Raw genomic sequence first — 24,980 nt, forward strand, 5'->3', positions numbered from 1 at the left:
GAGTTACGGAGGTGGAGCTATGATGTGGTGCTTTTTCTTCCAGTTCCAACATGCATGTGGAATTACACTGCTGACTGATACAGCCCAGGCAGCGGATGGCACTAGAGCTCTTTCTGTACGAACCAAGTCATGATACTTATTCTGCTTATTGGTCTGTGCACATAATGTCAGTAGAATTAAAAAGAGAGGCACGCATGAGTTCACACAGATTTTCCACAGAAGATGTGAAACATGCTGCTCTTTGGAGGGAAAATTACATTCTTTTTTTTTTCTTCAAGTATTATTCAACATACATATATATATAAGACACGCTATTCTCATTTCACTACAAGACAAGCACATCCAGAGTGAATTTGTAGATCACCATTATCTTGGCTTTGACTACTGAAATTTCTCTTTTCCTTTAAGTCAACTCTAAATATACACCTACTAATAATAATTACATGTGACAATCCTTTATTTCCCCCTTGTGATTTATTTACATAATCATAAAAAAATTAATAGCCTGAATTTGCATACTGACATTTGAAGGCCCATCTGTAGCTATGAGTGTCCCAGCACTAGTTTTGGATAATACCGTTCGTTGCCTATTGCTAAGTCCTTTGAAAGCAGCATGCTCATCTTTTCTTTCCCTTTTTTTGAAAAGATGCTGCCTAGAAAACCTTGTTTTATGGCTTACTCCTTATTTTATTTTATTATTTGGATTGTAGTTTACTTCCTTCAGGAGCAGTTCACAGTCAGACAATGCTTCTGCTGGCAAATACTTCATTATCTGCTCAAGAGTCTTTTGATATGTTATCTTCTCCTGTTCCAGGGACTGAATTACAGTTTTCATTTTGTTTTCTCGAGTCAAAATAGTCTCCAGGCTGGATTCCAGACTCTGAATTTTAGCATGAGCAACCTGTAAACAATAACATTATCTTATAATAAATTGAGATGTTCTGAATAACTTTTTTATATTATGATATGCTATATGTTAAGGAAAGAACTTAATTACATAGATGTTTCTAAAAGACACCTGTGTATGCAGATAATACAAGGAATGCCTACTGTGTATCATACACAGAATCTCCTTATAGCGACCAGATCACTCTGAAGGATTTCTGAAAGCTTTGCAGAGGGAAGGAGACATGCAAGTTGCAGCAAGCAAGGGACAGTTAAGAGTAACAAGGAACTGGAGCTGCAGGGAGAAAAAGGAAATTAGCAGCTGGAGTAGCACTGGAAGAGACTACTTGTCTGACAGTGATGGAGCAATGGGAACCCTATATGAAAAAATAAATTAGCAGGATGGAGAGGTTGGAGGGAAAGAGAACCTCAACAGAAGCAGACAGTGTTCCCTATTCTCTAATAAAAGACCTACACCTTCCTCTGGGAAAAAAAAAAACCCAAAAAACCCCACTGACTGGTAATGAGAAAGCCTGGAAATCAGCAGTAGCAAACATGTCTCTGTGGAGAGTCGGGGAATTCTGACCATTCCTAGGAAAGGGCCCAAGCAGAGGAATGAAGAAACTATACAAACAAAAAGATGAAGATGTTAAGGAACTGAGGAAGATGCATTACAGTATGGTGCTCTGGAAGAACAGAGGAGCTTCAACAGACCCTTTCAAATCAGTCACTCATGATTATTTTATGGCCTTGATGCATTTTCAGAAGAGAGGTAAAAGCCCAGGTAGTAGTAAATAGATAAATAAAAAAATGAAATAAAGCAAAAATAACAACAGTAAAAAAGGCAAGTGATCCCCGTTTTTAATATCAAAAGAACACAGCACAGCACCCTTAGCGCATAAACACAAAAATAATGAGGCCTTGATCTTTCCTTTTTTCCCTGCTTCTATTTTCAGGTTTCAGAAGCTGAAGGTGCTGTCTGAGCTTTTTCCAATACTTGTTCAAATTAACAAATATAATAAGAAATGGCCTGGTGATGCAAAAAGAAGAGCTTGTCTTTCAGGAAAATGGAAGACAATACACATCGAAACCTGAAACAAGTCTTGGCCAGGCTATGGGAGAAAGGGTGAATAGTGAAGGAGGAAGAAGAGACTTTTTAAAGCATGACTTCATCAGTCTGGTGGGCACTCAGCTGTATCCAAGTCTGCTAGGAGAGACCACCTTTCAAAAGCAAGACTATGAGCTTCAACAGAAGGAAACAGAATGATTTTGCCTACAAAGGTCTAGAGAAAGCAAGACTACTGCACTATGGATTATTTCTTAAAACTTTCCAGTAGGGAAGCAAAGAGATGAAGGGACAGAGAACTTATTTTTCAGCAAGATACACAAATATTGCCAACAGATTTTATGGGAGAGAAAGGTAGAGATATTTTGAGAGAAAGAAACCTAAATCAAGAAGGAAAAGTCCAAGGAATGACAAAGGAGTTAAAAATGTGTCTAACAGAAGTAAATCCCTGTAACTGAGAGAACTGCTCAACTGCATGAAGTCTTGCAGTTAGGAGACTTCTCATGTACATTTAAAAAAGAGACCTACCCCTCTATTGGCTGAATCTCAGAAATGAGCTCTCCGTGAATTTGTAGTCTTAAGTCATTTACCTGTAGCTTCTCCAACAAATCCATGTTTTGTCTCTTCAGATGACTGTTTGCCCTCTCCAGCTTCTCCAGGGGTTCACCTTCATCACAGGGATTCACATTTTCCTGCAGTTCATCCTGAAGAACATGGTACTCTACTTCATAGGCATGGAGCTGTTTTGAAATATCCATCTCAAACACCTACCATGAAAGAAAAAATAATTTTTAACTACAAGAGAGAGCGCTTACTCCACATGAATGTTTGGCTAAGAGGCAACTTTGCTTGATTAACTTAATGTTTTTTCCTGTTCCTCTCAAAAAAAGTATTTTAAGGAAAAGTCTACAGTAAGAGCATTTTAATATCTAGAGTTCTTATTGTAGCCATAATAAATCATAGACTTTAGAATAAATTGGATCATCACCTTTACAATTACTAAATACCATCTTACTATGAGATGTATCAGCAGGAAAGTCTTATTTAATCCCAGAATTTTGTAATATGACCAAGTCTTATCATCTCTTGCTCAGAAATGTTAAGAAGTTCAAGAAGAAATTTTCAATTCAAGTCTCACCAGCTTGTGATGGGAGCAGGATCACACAATGAGGAAGAAAAATCCAGGAATCATCAGATCTCCACCCTCAAAACTAGATCTCTTGAAGTCAAGTACCCATTTATAGACTTTTATAAAAACACTCTTCACACAGTTTCCCTGTGCTCTATCTCTGCGTGAAGATACACTATTTTCTTATTGGGATGCTTTGGTGACAAAGCATTGTGAAGACTATGGAACTGAGCATCGAACAGTGATGGGACCATATGACCCTTATCTGTTTATACATCTAGTCACAGCCTCTCAGCTTCTAGAAGTTACCAAATAATTTAGACTAGGAAGGGAAGGATGTCTACAGTGACATTAACTCTGTCCCTTGTTCTAGAGACCACAAACATTACACCAACAGAATATACATGCAGATCCCCAACAAACCAAGTTCTGCATTATGTTCATTGTTCTTCAGGTAAACCAAATGAGGTAAAACTTTAAATTACATATGGTGTTTAAGCTGGGCAAGTGCCATTTTCCTCTATGTAGCTACCCGGTCAATTCTTCATCTGTGTATTATAGTCCTGCATAACATTTTTCTTTCATTATTTGCTGTAAGATGACTGTCCCAGGAATTACAACATTGAGACAGCCAAACGACTCCACTTGCAGCCAGTCTAGGTAGAAGCAACATGATATAGGCAGTCTACACATGAAAGCAGATCCAGAAGGCTGCTCAGCATGAGACCACACCACAGGCGAGCAGGCGACCTTCCTCTCAGAGCTGAGCTGACCTGCGTATAACCACATCCACTTCCGCTCAGGCAACATAACCCATTCTTTACTCAATCAGACCTGGCTTTGCAGTTCTACCATCCTCACCACAGCGCAGTTGCTCTGCAACCCACACAGACCACAGGACAGAGACAATGTCTAATAGTATCAAAAATATTGAACTATCATCTCTATCACTGCCAGAATCAGTGAGTTGTGAAGATAGACACTAAAGTGCCTGACACAGGTTTAGCACGGCAATCACAATCAGTGCAATGAGGAAATGAAGATTTACATGTCATCTAAAAATTAATTCTTAACTGACAGCACCTGAAACATTCAAGTGTTAACCAAGCCATAGGAATGCATTAGTGTGAACTGCACTCCTGCGTATGGAGATGGTTTTCTAGAGCTCTTCTGTTATCTCCAAACTGCCACCTGAAGGGGGAAAACTGCTCACAGGTTCACAGTTAAGGTACTAGACTGAGGCTCATTTTCAATTTGCAGCTTCAATGCAGAGGAAGATGATATAGAGAGATGAAGATCCCAGCCACTGACAGTATTTCACAGGAAGGTTTTCCTGTATCAGCATCAGTAATTCTTTGTTTCTCTTCTATTCTCACCCTTTGCCATGAAGCTGCAATGATACTGATGAAATAACAATACTCCAATCCTCCTTCCGCATACCCAAGAAAGGCAGGCATCAATCCTGAGGGGCTTTTACCTCTGGCATCAAGCACCTGCCAAATGTAATCCCTCCAAGTATGGTGTTGAGGTGAGAAGGGGAAGTCGCACGAGGGCACCCTAAAAGTGATACCCAGGAGGATAGAAGCCACCCCCGCAACAGAACAGCAAAAGTTTGCTTGACCTTCATTTTAGTACAGATCATGAAAACAGGGCTTCAACAGTCTCCTAATTTGTAGCATTTTAAGTTGGAGGTATCAGAAAATTTCCTATGGGGGTACCCAGCCCTGTACAGCCAGAATTTTGAAGGATCAGGAGGAGAAGTTGCTGTGATGCTACCTCTTCCCACCATGGCAAGTTGTGCTTCCCATCACAAACAGTAGGACTGCTCACCAACTAGCAGGGAGCAACAGCTGGGTTTAGGTTTGGAAAATAGGCTACTTTTACCCTTCTGATGGTGACATGAAATTTATAAGCAAAGTCATGTTTACCCAATAGCTGGGGCACAAAAGAACCTTTGTACTAAACCTTGAGGTAGCAGCTAAAGCCTTGCTAAAATTGCAGTCCAAAACCCACTGAAATTAGCTCATATCCAATTTCTGTACAAGTTAATGGGAAGATGACTCCTTTGCATTTCAAACCAAAAGGAACGTACTGAGAAGACTTCTACATATTCCTTAGGCATGATTCTTTAAAACTAAAGCGGGGGAAAGGGGGGTGCAGAAAGTAAAGACAGAAACAATCTTACCTGAGTAATAATTTTTTCCATTTGAGGCTGAGTCATATCTGGAATAGCAGTTTTAAGAAAATCAACAATGTTCTCAAAACTCTCACATCCCATTATAGATGTTTCTTGACTGCTAAGTAGGCTCAGTGCTACTTTAAATATGACTTCCGTTCCTTGAAGAAAAATAATGTCTAAAAAAGAAAATTATTAACATATCTTGAAAATGAGAGCTTAAGTCACTGGATAAATATGTATATTTGCTGGGATGTTTTAATCAATCATACTGCAAATTTATTCAGTTCAGAAGCGCAATCTGTCTTATTTCAACATGAGGTTAAAGCATATAAAAGCCTTTTCTGTCATCTTACAGATGTGAGAGAACATTAAAGAAAATATTGCATGCTTGTTATGTCTGTAACAGTTATCTGCAATAAGCATTTCATTACCGTCTTCTGTAGACTATAGACCTTTAACTAACTGCTAACTGTTTTTAAGTGCATCTATAACTGAAAAGCAATTGGGAAGCAGATCACAACACAATGTACTAACATTTTACAGTTTTCTACAGGCAGAAGCTAGTCCTTAAAAAACAATCATGTAGATTCCGTACCCAATCATATTATTTTCAAAATCCATAGTAGTTATCATATTGGCTATAATTTAAGCCCCAAATCTTTACTTTAAGATATAATTAAGTGGATTTGAGGGGAAAGTCCAGGCTCTGCAGAAGTCAGTAGACACAGACTACACAGAAACTGGAAACTTGATCACAGTAACTAGAAACTCAGTCTTGGTAGCAGCGGTGGACTTGCAGTTACCAAGGTGAACGCAGCACATGAGCAGTTCAAATTAAGCCTCCTGTGCTGTTGGCTCTGTCACACCACCAAAAGCAGGGCTACACAACTGAACAAACTTAATTTCTGATCCTGATACTGAGAGGTCATCCTTGGCCCTAATCCAGGGTAGCACCAGGATACTGGTGAGGCAGCCATCTCACTCATGCAGAGTTCCTAAAAGTCTCCCTTCTCAAGTCTATGATGCACATTCAAGGAGCATAAATATAAGTATGTAATTTGTGATGGGTAGACATTAACCGTCTGTTCCTGGTATGTGACAATGGCCCATAAAACACTGAAGATGCAGGAATCCAAAGCATTAAGAAGTAAAACAACATAGGGACGTTTGAGTATTAAAATGGGAACATGCTTTGCTCAGCCCATTTACAGAGAAATGAACACTGACCTTCCCCACCCTTAAAATACTTGTTTTCCAAATTCAAAGCCTACTGAGGGAAAAAAAAAAAAAGAAAGAAAAAAGAAAAGAACACTTTAGCCTTGAAAAACAAGTCAAAAGAAAAAAAAAATGCTTGAGTGTCCCAGAATTCAGTAATCCCGCTGGGAAAGAGATGTACCAATCACCTGAATACCACTGAAAAACAGATACACCAATCATTTGTTCACCCAAAGATCAGTCAGAAAAAGTTTGCTGTAAAAGGAAAAAACCTCTGTAATGGAGAAATCACTAGGTCAAAAAAAAAAAAGAAAAAGAAAACCAAGCAAATCCCTCTTTCTCCCCAAACCACCACACGAAAAAAACCTAACACACTCCAGTAATAAAACATGAGACAAAAGTCAGGTTGAATTTCTTAAGAAAAGACAAAAGGTGCCATATGAAAAACAGAAAAATCAAATGGAAAAAAGTCTGATTTAGGAAGAAGTACATGACATATACACCTAGCTTCTTGGTGCATATCTGAGTGCAGTGAGTTTTACATTAGTAAATAAAAAAAATTTTTAAAAAGCTGCATTGCTAGAGATTTGATTAAGCCGGCAGTTCCTATTGACAATGAAAGAATACAAAACCAAGTACTTGACATGCTGATACTGTAAACACTACAAGGCACAATCAATATTTAAGCTTCTGTACTAGACATTATCTGAAGAGGAGCATATCATAAAAAAACCTATGGAATAAGAGGCATACTAAGACTAGAAAACTGTTCAATATATACGTGAATACCTGAAACAGCTTTTAAGTTCAGGTTTACCTGATTTTTTATTAGAAAGCACTTTAGAATCGGTTATACAGAAACACTTTCTTGAAAACCAATACATTCTCTTTTTTCAGTTTGCAAGATGAACTTTTCTATAGACATCAACTGAATGTTTGATGCATAAAATACATTTGCAACAATAAACTTGCTGCTGTTCACACTTCAGAAGTCTCTTGGCTAATAACAGCAGTCATATTTAATTGCTCAAGTCTGATGTTTCAAAGAATACATTTTGGTTTTCTCCTTTGAAAAGGAGCTGACATCCCACCATGAAGAGTGTTGCTACTTGCCACCCACAATAGTCACCCCAGATGTCCCCAGTATGTAGAAAACTACTCCCTGAGAGTTTCAAAACATGATGGACAACATTGTTCTGTTTATTACTGCAATAAAATAAACTTTCTTACCAAATACTCTGGCTACAAATCCTAATGGAAACTGAGATGCGAACAGTGTAAGAAACCACGGTGCAGCATAAAGACTGGGACTGATTTCATTTTCTTCAAGATGATTATACAGGTCTCTGTGATAATCATGAAGAAGCCTTGAGAGCTGATACATCTGAATCTACAGTGCATGAAGGGGTTGGGGGGGAAGGAAGTAGAGAAAGAAAAGTTCAGCTTTACTCAGTTTTCCAAACCATCCACTTTTCACTCAAGGGAAATTAACTCCAGTACAGATGGCACTGTAAAATGAAGCTTAATTGTTGCCTAGGGCCTCAAGTGATATCTACTCACGTATAAACAACCCACCCCTAGTGAATTAAAACCAACACAGTAATCAATAACAAAGAACAGTTTGAAACTGATTATTAATGAAGTATCATTGCAGATTTGCAGGCTTAAGGTAAGAAGAGAATATTTTGATCTAACTTTATCAACAAACCACAACTTTCAATCTTGCAGCAATGAAAGTAGAAGTACCTCTTCCAAGATGCCAAAACTCTCCATTACAGAGTTGAACTATTTCTGGCTAAATTTACACACTTCAGCTTTCATCCTTTGAATCTCAGCCATATTTTTTCTGCATTTAAAACTTCTATGCTACAATCATTACTTTAGACAGCTTCTGTACCCACAGAGTACTTTAGATACGGTGGGTCAATAGAGGTATATCGCATACATATTTCCCAGCATACCTCCCACATGCCAGTATATCACTCTGTGGCAAATTATTTCCTTGCCATTTTGATAGTTGATATTCCACAGTAAGTTGCTCACAGCACAGAGCAACACTTCTCTCAGAAAGCAGATGAGAAGCAGGCATATATTGATTAGCTGTCAGGTCCAATTTTGCTTTCAACAGTGCCTTATGCTTAAGGTGAATCCATTCCTCAATAAGAAAATGACTTATTAAATCCAGTTACTTTGCTACTTTTATTGGTCATGATTCTTCCCTACCAAAAACTGACTGCACTTGAAACTATCTACAGTCAGCAATGACCAGAAGCAGAGAGATCGCTTCTCATTCAGGCAAATTAGCTAAATTTGTGCATGCATTTGAGTCCATGCTTTAATTGCCAAAGATAGTAATTAAGCACAGTTTGGACAGTGTCAATACAAAACACATTTACGTGTGAAATTAGAATAGTATCACAGAGGCAGTAAACCAATTGGATGAGTTCATTATGAACTAAGGATCTAGATTACTACTTTTCCAGACAACAATTAAAAATACAAGTCAAATAAGTTTTCATTATCCTGAAGAAACATCCAACATTATTCTTCTACAGGACAAGCTAATTCTGCGTATAAGCTTACTTATGTTTCAGTACTAATAATGCAAAAAAATTTGCAAGTGCTCTACTCCCATTAAAAAACAAAACAAAGGGTTAGGCTTTAGTGATGTCCTCTAAGTCATCTTCAATAGTCTAGTTTGTCTTGAGCAGAAAAAACTTGTACTTTTGTATAGAAGAGGATAACTGCCTAGAAGCAAACTGTTGGGAAAGAGAGGTCATTTCATTTAAAGGGCAAACAGTACTACAAGCGGTAAACCTTCTTAAACTTAAAAAGCGTTCTTCCTCAGAGCTTCTGACAATGAAGGTTTCAGACTCATTTAAAACAAATGGTGAAATTCTGGACATCTGAATGCTCTCAAACCATCAGATGTTACTGAAAGTCTACAGCTGCAGTATAACATACAAACACTAGGAGAGCATCTTCTAGGGGGAAAAAAATCCCACAACCATGCATTTATCACAGTTTGACCCCCATAGGTTCAAAACATATTTGGGGAAGGGGGGGGGGGGGGGAAATGGGACAGGGAAGAGGCACAACGATGCTCTTTATGACTGTTCACCCTTAATTCATCACAACAAACTTGTTATAGCATACTTACATCCACAGTAAAACACTCCTCTATCGTTTTTAGAATAAGCACATACAATTTCTTTAACTACAACCTATTCTATTGTTCTGGACATTTGCCAAACAAGCACTTCAAGTGACTGGTCATGAAAAGTGGACTGAAACTCTCCCTTAAGTTTTTGCTTAGTCATAAGTGTTTGTTATGCAGGGAGCATGGAAAAAAAAAACAAAACCCAAAACCCCAACTTTTGTATCTGCGTCTTAATTTTCTCTTTCTCCATTGTGGATTACAAGCTTTAACTCAGCAGTGGTATACCCCTTTATAATATTAAGGACTTATAGCATACAGTTATTTAATTCAGTGGACAGTTGCATCTTAAGGTGAAAGATTTCTCAAACTTTAAACCCTGAAGTTTATACAGATCTGAAAGATTTTCTGTCTCCTTCCTAAGCAGCCTTGATTATCTACAGCTAGCTGTCAAAAGACTAATATTGCAGAGCATGCATCGTTTCATAAGCAAACTAAATGATCAAAAAATCGTATGTTTTCTCTGTGTTGAGGGTGGTGGGATAGAGGACGGTGAGAGAAAAGAGGTGCAAATGACGAAGCAAGACAAAGCAGCCTCAAGTACAAACGCCTGTGGAGTACATTGACTGGCCACTGGGTGTCACTATTGATTTGACTTGGAGTTACAAGACAAAAATCTACATCTAAGTGCTTATGGACTGAAGAAAAACAAATTTATTTTTAAACTCCATCTATACAGATGCAAGTATATCGGATTTTTTGGCATAAGGAAGAGAGAGAAGTGAGGAAAAGAAAAGGAAGATCAAAATAGCAGAGAAAGCAGTTTCCAAACAGGAGATGATGGGGACGTGTGACAGGAAAAGTCTGCAAGTTCTGAACTTCTCTGTTTGCAAATTGAGAGGCGGAGAGGGGTTCGACAATAACATTTGCATGCACCTCACAACCTCTGAAACAGCATAAGAAGCTTCATAAGGCCCTGGAGAACATGAGCAACCTCTGAGAGCTCAAAACTCATTTAAAACTCTGGTTTGCTTTAGGAGAAGGACTGACTTACCTGTAGCGACATCATGTCTGGCCTGTACTGTTTACGGAACCCAAGGTCATACATGAGGAATTTCAGCATTTCAAAGGCCTGTTCTTCACTCATGTGTAGAAGCAGCACTCCAGCTACAAAGCTGATACCTTGACAATAACCCACTTCTTTGTCCAGCAAAGAGTATGCTTTCAGGAGATTAAAGAGTGATAGCTGTCCTGCTCCCAGGTGGGCAGAAAAGTAAGGATGCGTAGGGAATGTCCGTCCTGACATAAAGAGAGAGAAGTAGTTGATATTCAATTCTTCTCAAAAAAACCCATATCCATCTGACAACCAGCACTTCTCTCTTCCCATAGACCACTTCTCTTTGCTTTCACATGCAGGTTGACTTTAGTCAGATCAATCTGTATTTTACCACTGATTTTAGACTGTATCCATTGAGCTTATTTAATATTCTCACCTGCATAGAACTTGCAGAAGTGACTGCTTGATTTCTTTTTTCAGACAGATGTAGAGGAGCAGAAATACAAAGAGCATAACCTAAGAAATCATCTGCTTAGAGACACTAAGTGGCATAAACAGAATGTATCCTGACAACATAGCAAGCAGTGCTGATACAGCAGCATCTATCTCCAGCAACAGCTTCCATTAAGACTGGTGTGTTTTCACTCAAAGACCCACAAAACAAATCAGAAAAATATCTCAGCTACAAACAGACATACCTAGATCTACAAGGATGGCATGCTGTTGAGCAGTCAGTTGTTTTAGAAGTTCTTTGTAAGAGACATCAGGAGGCTGCTGCTTGTTTGGCAGTCTGTGTCTGACTCGATGTTGCACAGCCAAAAACTGCCAAATTTCTCCCCGACGACTTTTTGGTACGCCTGCAGGTCAGTCAAAAAAACAAGAGGCATAAGCAGAGGCATACATTTAGTGCTATAACACAAGAATTTGCTTTGTCATAATCTTGCTCTGTCATCATCTAGGCCGAAGCACTCTGGAGGATCCCTTACAGCCAGCTTCAGAAGTTGTGCACTCTGAAGTGTATTCACTCAGCAGGCACAGTTCAGTTATACTAACTAAACATTAACTACAAATTTATGGTAATTACACTGAGCAGTACATTGGGCTACTGACCTATAGACATCATTGGGCGACTGACCTATAGACATCACTTGATTTGCCACGTCTGAGCTGTTAGCCTCCAGCAGGAAAAGATGCACAACTACATACAGAATGCAGTCCAGCCTGTTTAGAAAGGATGAACTAAATTCACAGGTGTAAAATATGGGGAAGTCTACCTCCTCTTCCCCTTCCTAAAGGGCTGCTCATGTCAGTCCATAGACTTGGAGAAAGATGCACAGATAATAAAAGGCTCAGTTAAAACCTAAAAAAGCATTAATGCTGCATACCAAAGGACACAGAACCACTCATACTGAAAGACATCATTTCTCTCAAGTCAGCCAAGCACCTGTGAAAGCATAACTAAACTAAAATAGTACTTTTGGACTTTCACATACATCCCCCTTTGATATCTGACTGTAAAACAACCTTTGAAAGTCAAAATAAATTGTCAACTCTGCAAATACTTTCCAATCAAATAATTATTTAACAAGTTAGAAAAAGCATATCCTTGTTCCCAACTCTGAACAACAGTCCAGCAGCAGAAGATAGGGCAACAAGGTAAGTCATTTGTTGTCAGTCTTCTGCAGGTCACTTAACAGGAACTCCCTTATTTCGACCACAATTTCCTTTGGTGGCAATTTAAACTTCCCTCCTGTACCACAGCCAGATTACACCGAAATATTATTTTTTAAGCATGTGTAACACAGACATGAGATTCTATGCAGGAGGACACAGAGGTGCAATCAGACTTTACATTCACATTATACTAACAAGGCCCTCTGGCTCCCCTTCCAGCCTATGGCTAGGCCACAGGAAGATCTACTTCAAGACAAAATCCCCAGCCTTTCACTCAAGGAAACAAAATACTAAAAGACCATGTTCCAGACTACAAGATGTGGTTGTTCTGACTCTCTGAAGCTTGGTTGTGATTCCCCTAGGTTTTAGGCACAGTCTGCATTAGACATTACAGTCCTGCCTTCTCAGTTAATAAAATCAGAGCATCTGAAACTCAGAGGCAATTGGATAGGAGCCACAGACCAGAAATCAGAAGGTCAATGTTAGCTGCAGAAGCTCCAAGTCAGTCTTTGATGTAATAATACATGGGCACGAGACACTACTTTCAGGAGTGTGACTATACATGTTTCTGCATTGCTGACATTGTAAGCTGCAGACACAACAGAACCTATTTTCTCTTCGGCAGCAGGAGGTGGGTGCATTTGCAAAAAGAAGGCAATTTTTTCATGATTTTGTGCTACTGGAAAAAGTGTATTGCTGGCAGATTTCCTTCCGTACCAAAAGGGAACAACAACAACAAAAATCTTCAGATTTCATAGTTAAAAGCCATCCGCCATAAATACCTTCTTTCAAAGTGGAATGAATATCTTCCATGTCACATCGGATTTTGGCTCTGCAGTTTAGTAACTTCTTATCCCAAACATTTATGACATCTTTCTGACATGTACCAACTTCATCATAGTCCAGTTTTACTTTTCTTGATTGAAGCTCATCTCTGCTTGCTAGAGCACAGAACAGAAAGGAAGAGCACATGGAAAACCAGAACATCAGAAAATGACAAGAGACATCAAATACGCAAAACCCATTCAAGTTAGATATATCTATCTGATAATCTGACTAGGCATAAACACACCTTCTACAATTCATCAGTTAATAGCTGAGATGGGGCCAGTCTTTTGTTATAAGATGCTGCAGGTAACATTTTAACTTCTATTACCGAGCCACGAACATTAGCAATTCATGAAGTACATGAAAACATTTTTTAAGGCTTGGGGCAAGAAGAAAAACCCACTCAACACAGTCAACTTCACCACATCTGCTGCTTCTTTCAACTGCAAAAACACCTTTGATCATTTTTCTCTTGTTTATATTGAGCCTTACAATTGTTTTAGTGTGGAAAGTCCCAAATATATGAATGTTTATATCAGAGATTTAAGCAAGCAAGCTAGGCAAGTCTTCTAAACTGAAGTTGGTCACACTGGTTCCAGTTTTTACATGTCCCTTAAGACAGTGGTAAGAGCTCTTGGCACTGCTACCTGGCATCATCAGGCTGACTACAAGTAAACATAATGAACCAACATGAACCATATCCAGAAAGGTACATCTGTGCTGAAGCACAGAACTCACATTGCTGAAGACTTAGAAGGTTTGCTGCATAGGACTACCTGGCACAAAATATTTATTCCAGAGGACTCACTATTTTTGAAGTAAAGCTACATTGTTACTCTGGAATTTCATGGAGGAGCAGCTTTCATTTCCATTACTGAGACATTAACTGTAGTTATTTTATTACACATGACATGCATGCAGAAAAACACTCCAATTCCTTGTACTACTGGTGTAAAAAACTGGAATCAAGACCTGAATGTGTCTTAATTTACAGAGATAGGTTTCATTATCGTTGGACTGAATTGTACATTTCACAACACGACCTCTGAAAGCTGCAACTGTGTTTATTCCAAATTCGACTTGCTCCCTATGCAGTACTTACTCCTTCCTCTTACAGCTGTACCCCCCACCCCACCATCATCTCTAGGTGAAAGCAAACTCTCAATCACATTTTTATACAACCTGCAAAACAAGACAATCAGTTCCTTCGCCTAATCATCTCACTTTGGATACAGCCAATATTGGATGAATCCATATGATCATTGCCTAGCCCACTCAAAAAATTTAGGTGATAAATTATTTCCAAAAGCTGTATGTCACACCTCTGAGACTATATCTATTCAAGACTACAGGGGGGGGGTTGTAAAAACAACTGTTATGCAAGGTGCAGTACACTTCCATAAAAATGAGAATGTGATCTCATCACAAGAATTTGCAGTCCAACCGGAGCAATTTTAAATGTTACCCTATTGCTGCACAGAATGCATCTGAGAATGCTCACTCTCCTAAGCAGTATGCGACAGATTCAAGACAACAGTAACATATTTCAGTGTGACAATGAACTCCAGGATTGAGTGCACAGGTTATCATTCACTGAACCGTACTTTGGCTCTGCAGTTAACCCTAGTGAAAGTCAGCAAGCTTGCTTGTTGATCATATTTGTCCTGCCTACTATGCCACCTGTGGCTGCTTGCAACCATCCTTGGTAACATTTTTCCTAATCATCGCTAGGTGGCCTACTACTTTTCGTAGTTGTATTTCTCGGTGATCTACTGGAAAAAGTACCTTTTAGCTTCTCAGAAAAAAAAAAAAGCAAGTTTGTGCAATTCACAGAACTTACCTTCTATAAAACAAAGAGCTAATAGTATTCAAGTCTCCTCGACAGCAAAAGGAATAGGAAAAGAGGTTCTATTAATATTTTGTAAATAAAAATCAAGAAAACATTATCAGAAAACCACTAAAAACAACTCCACAGCAATTCCAGTCTTCAACCAGTCATATACAGCTGAATAAATTCACAGCTAGGAACCTGGCTTCAAGTACAGAAATGGCTGCATTTCTGTTATTACATTTCCCATTCCCGAGATCTACATTTAATTGTAGGCTAGGATGCCAATCACTGCCCGAACCAGCACTTGTTTGGAATGTATCAGTTCTGCATATGTCCTGTCCGTAAAATGGCCCATGTTACAGCAGCCCACAGGAAGGAAGCCTAAAGATAGGCATTAAGACAGTTTACTTTTCACCCTTTGAAAATAAGAAGATGAATTCTAGCTAGCCAGAGCACCAGTGTCACTAGCAGTACTTATGAACCTGCACGTAAGAATGGAGATATGCTGCTTGGAGCACAAACCGAGATGTGGGCTGGCAGATGACGACCAGTTTGGAGTCTCCACTACTGGCACTCCTGTTTTCACCACAAATGATCAAGCAGGCAGAACTTATTTTCTACATATCCGTTACACAATGGAAATAACTTATAACTAGGTCTTAAGGAACTGGACTGATTTAACAGTTTTCAGTACGTCCACCCATGCAGGGTGGGTGGGTACAGAAAAGAGTTTGTCCCTCAGCAGCTCATACTACCGGAGGGAACAACATGAAATTAGTCACTACAGAAGACATCCAGCTTCCCCACCCCACAACAGTAGACTGTTTGCTAAAACAATAAACAAAGATTTTGGCTGAAGTTAAAACAGACTTCTCTGTAGATGTTTCCTATGAATCTAGGGGTTTCCACAGAAGTGTGTGTCAACAGGGAGATGAACTGTAGAGAAAATGCACAGAGAAATACGCTACATGTGTAGGAAATATATTCAAGGATGTACACTTGTAGGGACATGGGAAGACTTCTGTCCTGCTGTTCTTCTCTCCTCTCCCTGCCTTTTCAGTAAGCACCACTAAAGGAGGGAAAAGAGTTAACTGACCTTAACAAGATCATCATGTTTTGTTTGAAGAATCAGAGTACCATATAATGAGGTTATACACCATACAGGAGAAGATGAGGGCAGCAATTGCAGAGAGGACATTTAAAATTTTCAACTTGCACCGAAAGCTATTAGTCTATTATACTGAAGATCTTCTATATGCTAGGATAGACATTGCATCCTATCTTTCATTTGTGTAAGTCTTCATCAGTCATAATAAAGTATCTTAGCCAGAAGCTCAGGCAGCTAAGTCGGCATGGCCAACTGCAGATCTCTCAGTAACAGCACTCAATTTTCAATGTACAGTGCTCATCTACCAAAAAAAGAACTTTCTGACATAACTCAAGAGCCAGTTACTCAAAAATCGTATCTGGATTTAAATATTTATAAATCACCACTGTGATGTGGTTAATGAAGGACAGAAAGCCTAGACAGAAATGCCACACACTGCAAAGGACTGAAACGAAATATAGAGGGTAAGCTTCACCATACCTAAGTGTTCACACATGGCATCTGTTCTCCTGACTCCACTTCACATTATAATTCCTAGACTTACATCAGCTAGAACACAGACTGTAGCAACCTTAGTCTAACATGCACTAAAAAAGGAAAAAGTTATCGCTTTCTTCTTTAAATAAAGTAACTCCTTAAGAGTTGGCAGGTAGACAGAGAACCTGGTAGACTGTGAGATAGGACTGAGTGAACACTTTTTTTTCTAGCACGGTTAACCAAAAAGTTACAGAACCACATCTCTGAGGTGCCCAGCACCAGTACAGTTTTCAGCTTAGGGCAACAGAATTTGTAATAGTTTTTAGGGGTATTTTCTAAATAGCTAACCTTCCAGCTTCTGGTTTTCTTTTTCCATTCGAAGTAACAGAATTTGTTGATGGATGGCTTTTCTCCACAGACTTTGTAGTTCTTCTGAGTTTTTCCTCTCTCCAGTTTTATCTGGACCATCCTCATTTTGCAATACTAGAACAAAAGGGTCCTCCTCCAGGGGTGGAGCAAGAGGGGATAACGGTAACAATTCACTTCCATCATGACCATCTGCAAAGAATCAGAAAGCTATTACGGGAAACTCAGATTGTTTGACATATTACAAAAATCTAAGTCACAGCAGAACAAAAATAGCTGTCTTCCACATTCGACAGTGAGGTGCTGATTCCAAAGACAAAGAAAATGCAGTTCAACAGTAGAGAATTATTTTTAAATAAAGTGTTTTATTTAAATTAAATGAAGTTATATTGAAATGAAATAAAGCTAAATAAAGGGTCACCCAGTTTTTCAACCCTTTCCCCTGCTAGCTCCTTCTAGATTTACAAAGAGACATTTATCCATAAAGTCTCCTTTACAGCTGAGATTGTTTACTGCTGTGATTTACCACAGGCTCTATACTAAAAGCAACTTTTTCCATCCGCTAAGCTGCACTATAGGCAGTGCTACAGCACTTTATGGTCACTAAATACAGAGTTTGTCATTTACCTATGGTTGTGAATTCCGCCAACGGGACTTTATCAACATAGCAGGATTTCAGATATTTCAGAGATTTCTACCTTAAATGACCTAAAGCTGTAAGAATTATTAACACACTCAACAGGTGCTATGTGCAGTACAAGGACAAGGCAGAAAATTTACGATTTTCTGCAAACACTGCTATTACGTAAGCAGGCTAGGGTAAAAATTTGCTAACTGTTAAAGGGGTTATCTTTGTCAGCAAGAGGCAGTTCTTCATTTCCTTGCTACCAGTGCAGCCACGGCAGATTGCAATTTATTTGATTTTGGTGACAGAATCCTCTGTTCAAAGCAACAAAGACCTAAAGGCAACTGAGCACAACTGATGTCTAGCGAGGTTCTAGCAAGAATATTGTATCAAGCTGACTCCCTCCTCCCTTTCATATTTTCACATGTTGCAGTTCACTATAGTAATAACTATTCAGTAACAACTGCTTGTTTATTTTCTTTAAAAGCACACACAGACCTGGATGCTGCATCTTGGAAGGAGATTTATTCATAGGTGAAGCTACCTGCAGGAATATTCTTCGCCGCCAGGAGATGCGGCGAGGTGTGAGCGTGGCCCCCACAGCATTTAGAGATTCACTGCTGCAGACAGTTGATGTTCTTTTCTTTCCCTCCCCATCACTGAAGGAAAGAAAAAAGCAGATGGGGTGATCAAAGTCAGTCACATTTGGAGGAAAAAAAAAACAACAAAACCCACACTTTTATTAAGTCTGTCTAATGTACAGCCAAACCTGCAGGAGCATTTGCTGGGAAGCTTTAGAAGGGAAAGCATGCTGTGTGTGAGCTTCACCTTGAATACAGAAGTGCCCAATTGTTTTCTTGTAACACAGTGCTGTGAAGTTTGCACTACATACCACCAGGAAGAATTCATAGCATTCATACAGTGCTCAGCTGGAAGCTCAGAATAAAAGTCAGACTCTCTGAAAAGCTAAGAGAAAAAAACGTGGCAATATTTAGCCTCTAAAATAGACAGCAATGGGTTTTGTTTTGCCATACCTTAGTCTTACAGGGGCAATCAGATGCAATACCCCTAAAAGCACAGGTGTTGCTTTAGCAGACCACAACACTCCATTTAGTGCCATTCTAAATGGCATGATGAGCTCTCAGGTGAATATTTCATTGGAGGCAATGTTCTGGCCTTCTCATGCAACCTCCTTCCTATGCTTCAAGAAGTGGACACTTCACTTGCACGAATGGGGCCAAACGTCCTCATGTTTCATTAGCATCTCCAGCTGAAGGAACGGAGCCTTTGCAAACATAGGGCAGGCTCAGTTCTTACCACAGTGACCTGAAAGGAGCTGATCTCTTCCCCAGTTGCCATGTAGAAATATATTTACACAGTAATTTTAATAGTAGCTTATGTTGCTGGAAGAGGCAAGGAGAGGATACAGGGAAGCTTTGCTGGGAGGTTATTTTAAGAAGACACCAAGCACACCTCTCTACTGACTATTGTCAGAGGAAAGGACATTTAGCTTTTGTAAGTACTTGAGCCACTTTCAGAAATATTTCAGCATTTTGCATTTGTGGTAGTAAAGTAAGTGCACAGATCTCATACAGGAATGGATATATTGATTACCTGCCACAAATCCTTCCATGCAATGCCAACAGCATGACACACAACTACAGGCTTCTTGGGACAACAGCTTCAAATACGAGGAGCTGTGTCTGCAGCTTCATCTTAATTACATGGAAAACTGCTATATCAACACAGCAGTAGCTACACTCGGAAACCTTTGTCTTGTGAAGAATTTCCATGCTACAGAGCAAAGTCCCTAAAACGAGTTAGATGAAAGGAAAGCCCAGCACATTAAGTGTTCACTATGTTTTTAGTGGTAAGTTAGTTGCAGATGATGGGCAGTTTGCCAGCTGCAGTCCGTCTCCCCACATTTGGCTTGCACAAAAGGAGAGACCTGCAAGGGACGCAGACTATGAAGTTTCAGCTACACCAGTCTACCAGCTACACTATCTCAATCAGCACTTTTCGTATCAAATACTCTGTGCTGAATGATAATCCACCAAGCTAGAATTGGCCTTTTTGGTGACCAAAGCTGTCCCTATGCTAATGATCCACAGCAGCTCCCTGACATCTCTAAGCCTCAGTGAACAAACTGGACTCACTATCATGAACAGGTATCAGACCCTGTTTCCATATCCTGGCGGAGAAATAATCATGTCTTCAAGTTCATCTACACAGCATTAGGCACCCCCCTGCCCTCCTCTAAGAACAGTGCTATGGGCTGGGAGCCCTGGATAACAGATAGTCTTAATTATTCTCTACTTCCAATTCAGTTTCTGCAGTGCCTCAGTTCCCTATGCATCATACTGTGAGTAGGTGGTCTCAGTAGAACCTCATGTTGCACTAACCAAAACAGCAACAGAAAACCCTGTGACAATCTTTTTTCGCTAACTCTTACACAGCCTTTAGTGATGGGGTAACTACTGCTTGTGCTAGCTAAACATGGACTACAAAACCAGTTTTGAATCTAGAGGTGCTGTTTTCCAAAGGTATTTCAGTCCAACAACTCTTGAAATATGGTATTGAGTTTGGATATATTAATCATTATAACTCATGCTCCTATAAATAAAACTGTAACGAAACTACTTCCCGCTATTTCAGGTCTTACATATCACATGTTAGAACACAAAAACTGAGTCATTCCAGGTCTTACAAAATAGAAGCTACATGACAAGGGAATGAAAACTTCCTTTCTACTGCTATGTACAAAAATCTACATTCAGCTACCGTGTCCCTAACCGTGCAGACAGCACTAGGAATAGCGTTCCTTTTAGAGTAGTAAAATTTACAGGAAAGTCAGAATAAGGTGGTGGCTATTTTAGGGTATGAAACAAAGCCATCTACATCATCTGAGTCACAGAGTTTACAGTGGGATGGATTAGTCACATGTGCTACCTCGTGAAGTGTGCAAATCATACAGTTCTGAGGACCTGTATTTCTATTGTTAAACACTCCCTTCCAAAATTCCCCTGGCATTTTAAGCAACTAACATTAATCACCTCATCTTTCAAAGAGCTGTCTGATGAGCGATTAGAGAAAAACTTTTGAAAGTCTCGTGCGTACACCTTGCCATATTCAATGGAAGGCAAGGGCACCTGTGAAAACACCAAGATTTAGGAAAAGGAGCAAAGAAAGTTTCCTTGTTTCAAGACAGACAGACAAGTCCTAGCTTAACATCAGATCTGAAGATGTGAAACAATACCCTACAGAGTAAAAGCAGGAAGAAGTTGGAGTAAAATGGTAGCGTCTCCTATCCTGTGATGAAACGGTTCAGAAGGTTGGTGCAAAAACCAGATGAGTTAACTCAATTACATATTCCCCACCTTTAAACAGGAGTTACACAATACTTATTCCCTAGACAGTACAATTTCTCATACCTAAACTTAACTGACTGGCTTCACTCTTGGTCATATTTGCATGATTACTTCAGGTTTTAAGGTAGCCATGGATTTTAACAGCCAGGCAGTTAGGTGCTCTGCTCAGACAGGCCAGCAACGCCTCATACAGTTCCTCCAAACAGGGTGAGCATAAAGAAAAAAAGTATATTGGACCATTAGCTATCAGCTCCCCACAAAATGAAGAGGTTTATTAATGTGAGTGGAGAGACTAAGAGCAAAAGCAACTCCAAAACAACAACTTAAATGGAGTTCAGTCATTACTATTGAAAAGCTAAGCAGAGTTTTCACAACCTCCCAACCTGGGGAAACAGAGGCTTTCACAACTTTCCTGTCAGAGCACTGATATCGAACCTCAAACACTCACAGGAAAAATACTCAACTGAGCAAGATGAAATGCACCAGAGTCAATGGGCTGCAAATTAAGAGATGGCAGTATATAAAATCTTAATGAAGTACAGAAGAGCTATTTAAGAACTGAACTGCAAAATAGGACATGATTGCAAGAATTGATTTTTTTTACTTTACTCTTATTTATTTATTTTAAGAAAATGACAACTAGATTACGGTACAGCTTCTACATCAGAGTATTTCAGCTTGGTAAAACAGACATATGAAACGGCAAAGCCAAAGAGTTCAATAGAGAAATTCCACAAAATGGAGTATTTGCAATTTATTTTATGTACTGTTCCTGTTTTAATCACTTAACATACTTCCCACGCAGCTCTGGAAAACGATAACAATGTAATACTCTATATTTAAGACAAATGCACTACATTTCAGTTTGAAGAATAATGGCTCTCCATAAGGCTATTTAGCCTATGCTCCTGGCCCAACACAGAAACCAAAAGCATTCATCAGCTTGTATGCAATAAAAAGTGAAAAGCTATAAATTCAATATAATGCCTCAAATATTTCAGTCTGTACTTTCACCCTTAAGCTGTTACAAGTGATAACCCAAGTACTCAAAGAGTACAGAGTACGCATCATCTAAGCTTTTTATCTCACGTAACTGCAACTCAGTTTCACCCAAGCATCATCTCATTCACTATTCTATCAGATAATGCATAGTATGAAGATGACACAGCTAGTTTAGGGGAAAAAAAAGAAAAAAGAAGTAAAAACTCAAAAAACTTGTTCAGATTACAAACATGCTTATTGTTTTGTTTCAATTACCTAAACCTCATGCCAAAAACTGTTCTTTAAAATGCCCCCAAAGACTGATATTCAAAAAACCACAAAGCTACCCCTTTTCTTGTGAACTCTTTACACAATGCTTATCTGAGTTATTTTGCACTTGAGTACATGCAAGCCAACTGACTCGAGAATGAATACTGTTGCTGCTCATGCCAAGGTCTGCATTTTTCCCCAGTTTGCTTTATTTCAACTTCTTCTCTTGATTGCTCCAAGCAGCAATTGCATCAACTCGACCTACTCTCCAATTTGGAGGCTGAAATGGTACAAAATCCCCCAGATCACGTATAGACAGACAACTAATATTTCAGCTCCCAGGACTTAAGCTGGCAGAAGCCTATATGTAAGCCTAATACATGAAGTATTTTATTGCTCCCCTCTGGGAGGAAGAAAAACTAGTTCTGATCAGTTTACACCTCTCTCTTGGTTCTCACTCCTGTCACATATTTTTATTCTGAATAATTAGTTTCTGCTATTTTGTTTAAAGAACATTCTCAAGTATTTTACTTTCTTCGTGAGAAATGAAGCTGTTTTAAAAAAGCAATCTGTTCAAATTCAAGTGGCGGTAAATCATCTTAAATTATCCTTGCATAACAATGCAATGAACAGGGGCAGTGTGGGCTAATCAAACCTATGCTGAAGGTTGTCCCATTTTTTAAAGTGCTGCTTTTATTTTTATATTAAAAAACCAAACAGATTCTTCCAATAGCCTAGCTTTCAGGAGTAGCTGTTGAATAAAAGCCAGAAATTCCAGAAGTTACAGAAATGAAAGTTTAAGAGCAGATTATGCTCTCGAATTCCTGTTTGTTTACCTCTATGATGGCAGGATTATTTTTTTTTAATCCTTTTATGTGCTTGTGTTCAATATTAAATGCTGCACAACACACTTGTCAGAAGTCAAGATTATGTGGACCACTTCCACCTCAGACTTCTCTCTAGACAAATGAATCGACAATGCAGTAAAAACATTCTGAAGGCACCTATTAATACTGTGTTGATGCCCAATTTTACTATACTGTTCATTCCTTAAAGCAAAAAAATGTATCAGTGTTTCCTTTCTTCCACATAAAGCATCACAGTAGTAATCATTAGACCTCAACCCAAAAAGCTCAGCCTCCCCACAAACGTCAAGAAAAAAGATATATCTTTCACCATAGTGAACTTATCTGGAGAATAATTTTTTTTTTCCTCCTAGCTTTAGGTATCTCCAACACAGCCAATTAAATCCTAGCAAGTCAACTCAGACTCCCTTTTTAATAGAGGTCAAGACACAAAATTTTAAGGCATGATTCACGCTCTCTAAATGAAGATGTTCCCAGTGACAGGCACAACTGGCTGTATTAGTGTTCATGAAGGAAGGCAGATAAATAGGCAAGATCAGTTCTGTAAATGTCAGAATATTAAAGACAATCACATTAGGATGAGAGCAACTGTGCTGCAGAAACACCAACTTCTTTCCATTGATTAGATGAGATGAAGATATCTACAATCAGGTGAGAACCACTGTACCCAGCATCTCCAACACCCTAGTATCAGTTTCTGAGTTTGTAACCGTATGCCAAATGTCATGTAAACATGGATCAGAATCATCTTCTATACAGCAGCCAATACATAAAGCCACATAGATAATATGCAGAGTTGCTTTTTATATGTAACACCCAGCTCCCCAGCTGACCCTGGCTTGGTGTTATTTGCATAGGCCCATCTGACTGCTACAAACCAAACATCTTTCTAAAATGAATTCCGACTGAAACCGGCTCCACTCCTGCACATCGAAGATCACCAGAACACCAAGAAAAGCTGCCTGCTGCATCATGTGTAATTTCAAAGCTACATGTTATGAGAAGTCAGACTATAAGAATTTTTCTTCAGTGCAATGTGGCTAGGATACACTTCATGAATGCGTAGTAACCATGGTTATTCTTAGAGAGGAAAATGCACTGAAGTTTTAATTAGGGTTCCTAACAGTTAAACAGCTTATAGTCTTCAGATTGTAAGGGACTGCCACACCATGCTCAATTCCAGCCAACATACACTCGCACAAGAACGCTAAGAACACCTCACATTGAGCCTATTGGGATAGAATATGGTCCTCTCTGTGGAAAAATAGCCAAAGTTAAAAAAAAAACACAACCAAAACCAAACAACAAACCAAGCCACAAGAAAAAGCACACTGTAAAAAATTTGAACTTCCTCTCATTCATAAATTTGATGATTTGATGTCACAACACACACTTGCAAGCTAAAGCAGGAAAAGTTTAGAGTTTCAGCCACCGTCAGTTGGACAACATATTTCATTCTCCATTAGCCAGTTCAAGTGACAGCTGGATTACCTCAGTCACTCTTATCACATCAGCATTATTCATGCAGCACTTCTGACTGTATTTGTTGTATTCGCATCATGAACCCAACTAGATGCCAACGATACAGTCTTGCTACTGCAATTTCCTTACCATGACAGTTCAGGCTCAGTTGCTCCCAGCAAGACCTATAGCTAATGAGATTCCATTTTCGAGAGAGTTTTCACACAAATTCAAGACTAAATGGTATCAGAAACCTGTATACTACAAAACCTAAGTAGAAACAAGGTTGTCTTCTGGGAATTACTGCTAATTTTAAGATCTCCCCACCCTACATTTCAAAACTCCATTATAATGAAATGCAGTATCTTGAAAAATGTGCATAACCAATTCCAGAAAGAGTAATATCTCAGAAATTTCAGCTTGGAATTAGCTGGCAT

The 24,980-nt window shown here is 39.0% G+C and overlaps 1 protein-coding gene across 2 annotated transcripts in view; it reads right to left on the bottom strand.

Annotated features, from left to right (window-relative positions):
• Window positions 1-244: 244 nt before the first annotated feature.
• TBC1D4 (TBC1 domain family, member 4) overlaps window positions 245-24,980 on the bottom strand; it is a 50,327-nt gene continuing 25,591 nt past the window's right edge. The window contains exons 12-21 of one of the 2 annotated variants that reach the window (XM_010575256.1): window positions 18,096-18,256; window positions 16,955-17,164; window positions 15,031-15,033; window positions 13,145-13,303; window positions 11,387-11,545; window positions 10,686-10,930; window positions 7,705-7,864; window positions 5,266-5,435; window positions 2,542-2,718; window positions 245-901 (exon numbers count right to left, since the gene is read on the bottom strand). In XM_010575256.1, the coding sequence (XP_010573558.1) occupies window positions 683-901; window positions 2,542-2,718; window positions 5,266-5,435; window positions 7,705-7,864; window positions 10,686-10,930; window positions 11,387-11,545; window positions 13,145-13,303; window positions 15,031-15,033; window positions 16,955-17,164; window positions 18,096-18,256 (1,663 nt within the window). In that variant the 3' untranslated portion in view covers window positions 245-682. The remainder of the gene's footprint in view (window positions 902-2,541; window positions 2,719-5,265; window positions 5,436-7,704; window positions 7,865-10,685; window positions 10,931-11,386; window positions 11,546-13,144; window positions 13,304-15,030; window positions 15,034-16,954; window positions 17,165-18,095; window positions 18,257-24,980) is intronic. The other variant, XM_010575257.1, reaches the window with a different exon arrangement.

This window comes from Haliaeetus leucocephalus, unplaced genomic scaffold (genome assembly GCF_000737465.1).
Source record: "Haliaeetus leucocephalus isolate CR32 unplaced genomic scaffold, Haliaeetus_leucocephalus-4.0 Scaffold462, whole genome shotgun sequence".
NCBI lineage: Eukaryota > Metazoa > Chordata > Aves > Accipitriformes > Accipitridae > Haliaeetus > Haliaeetus leucocephalus.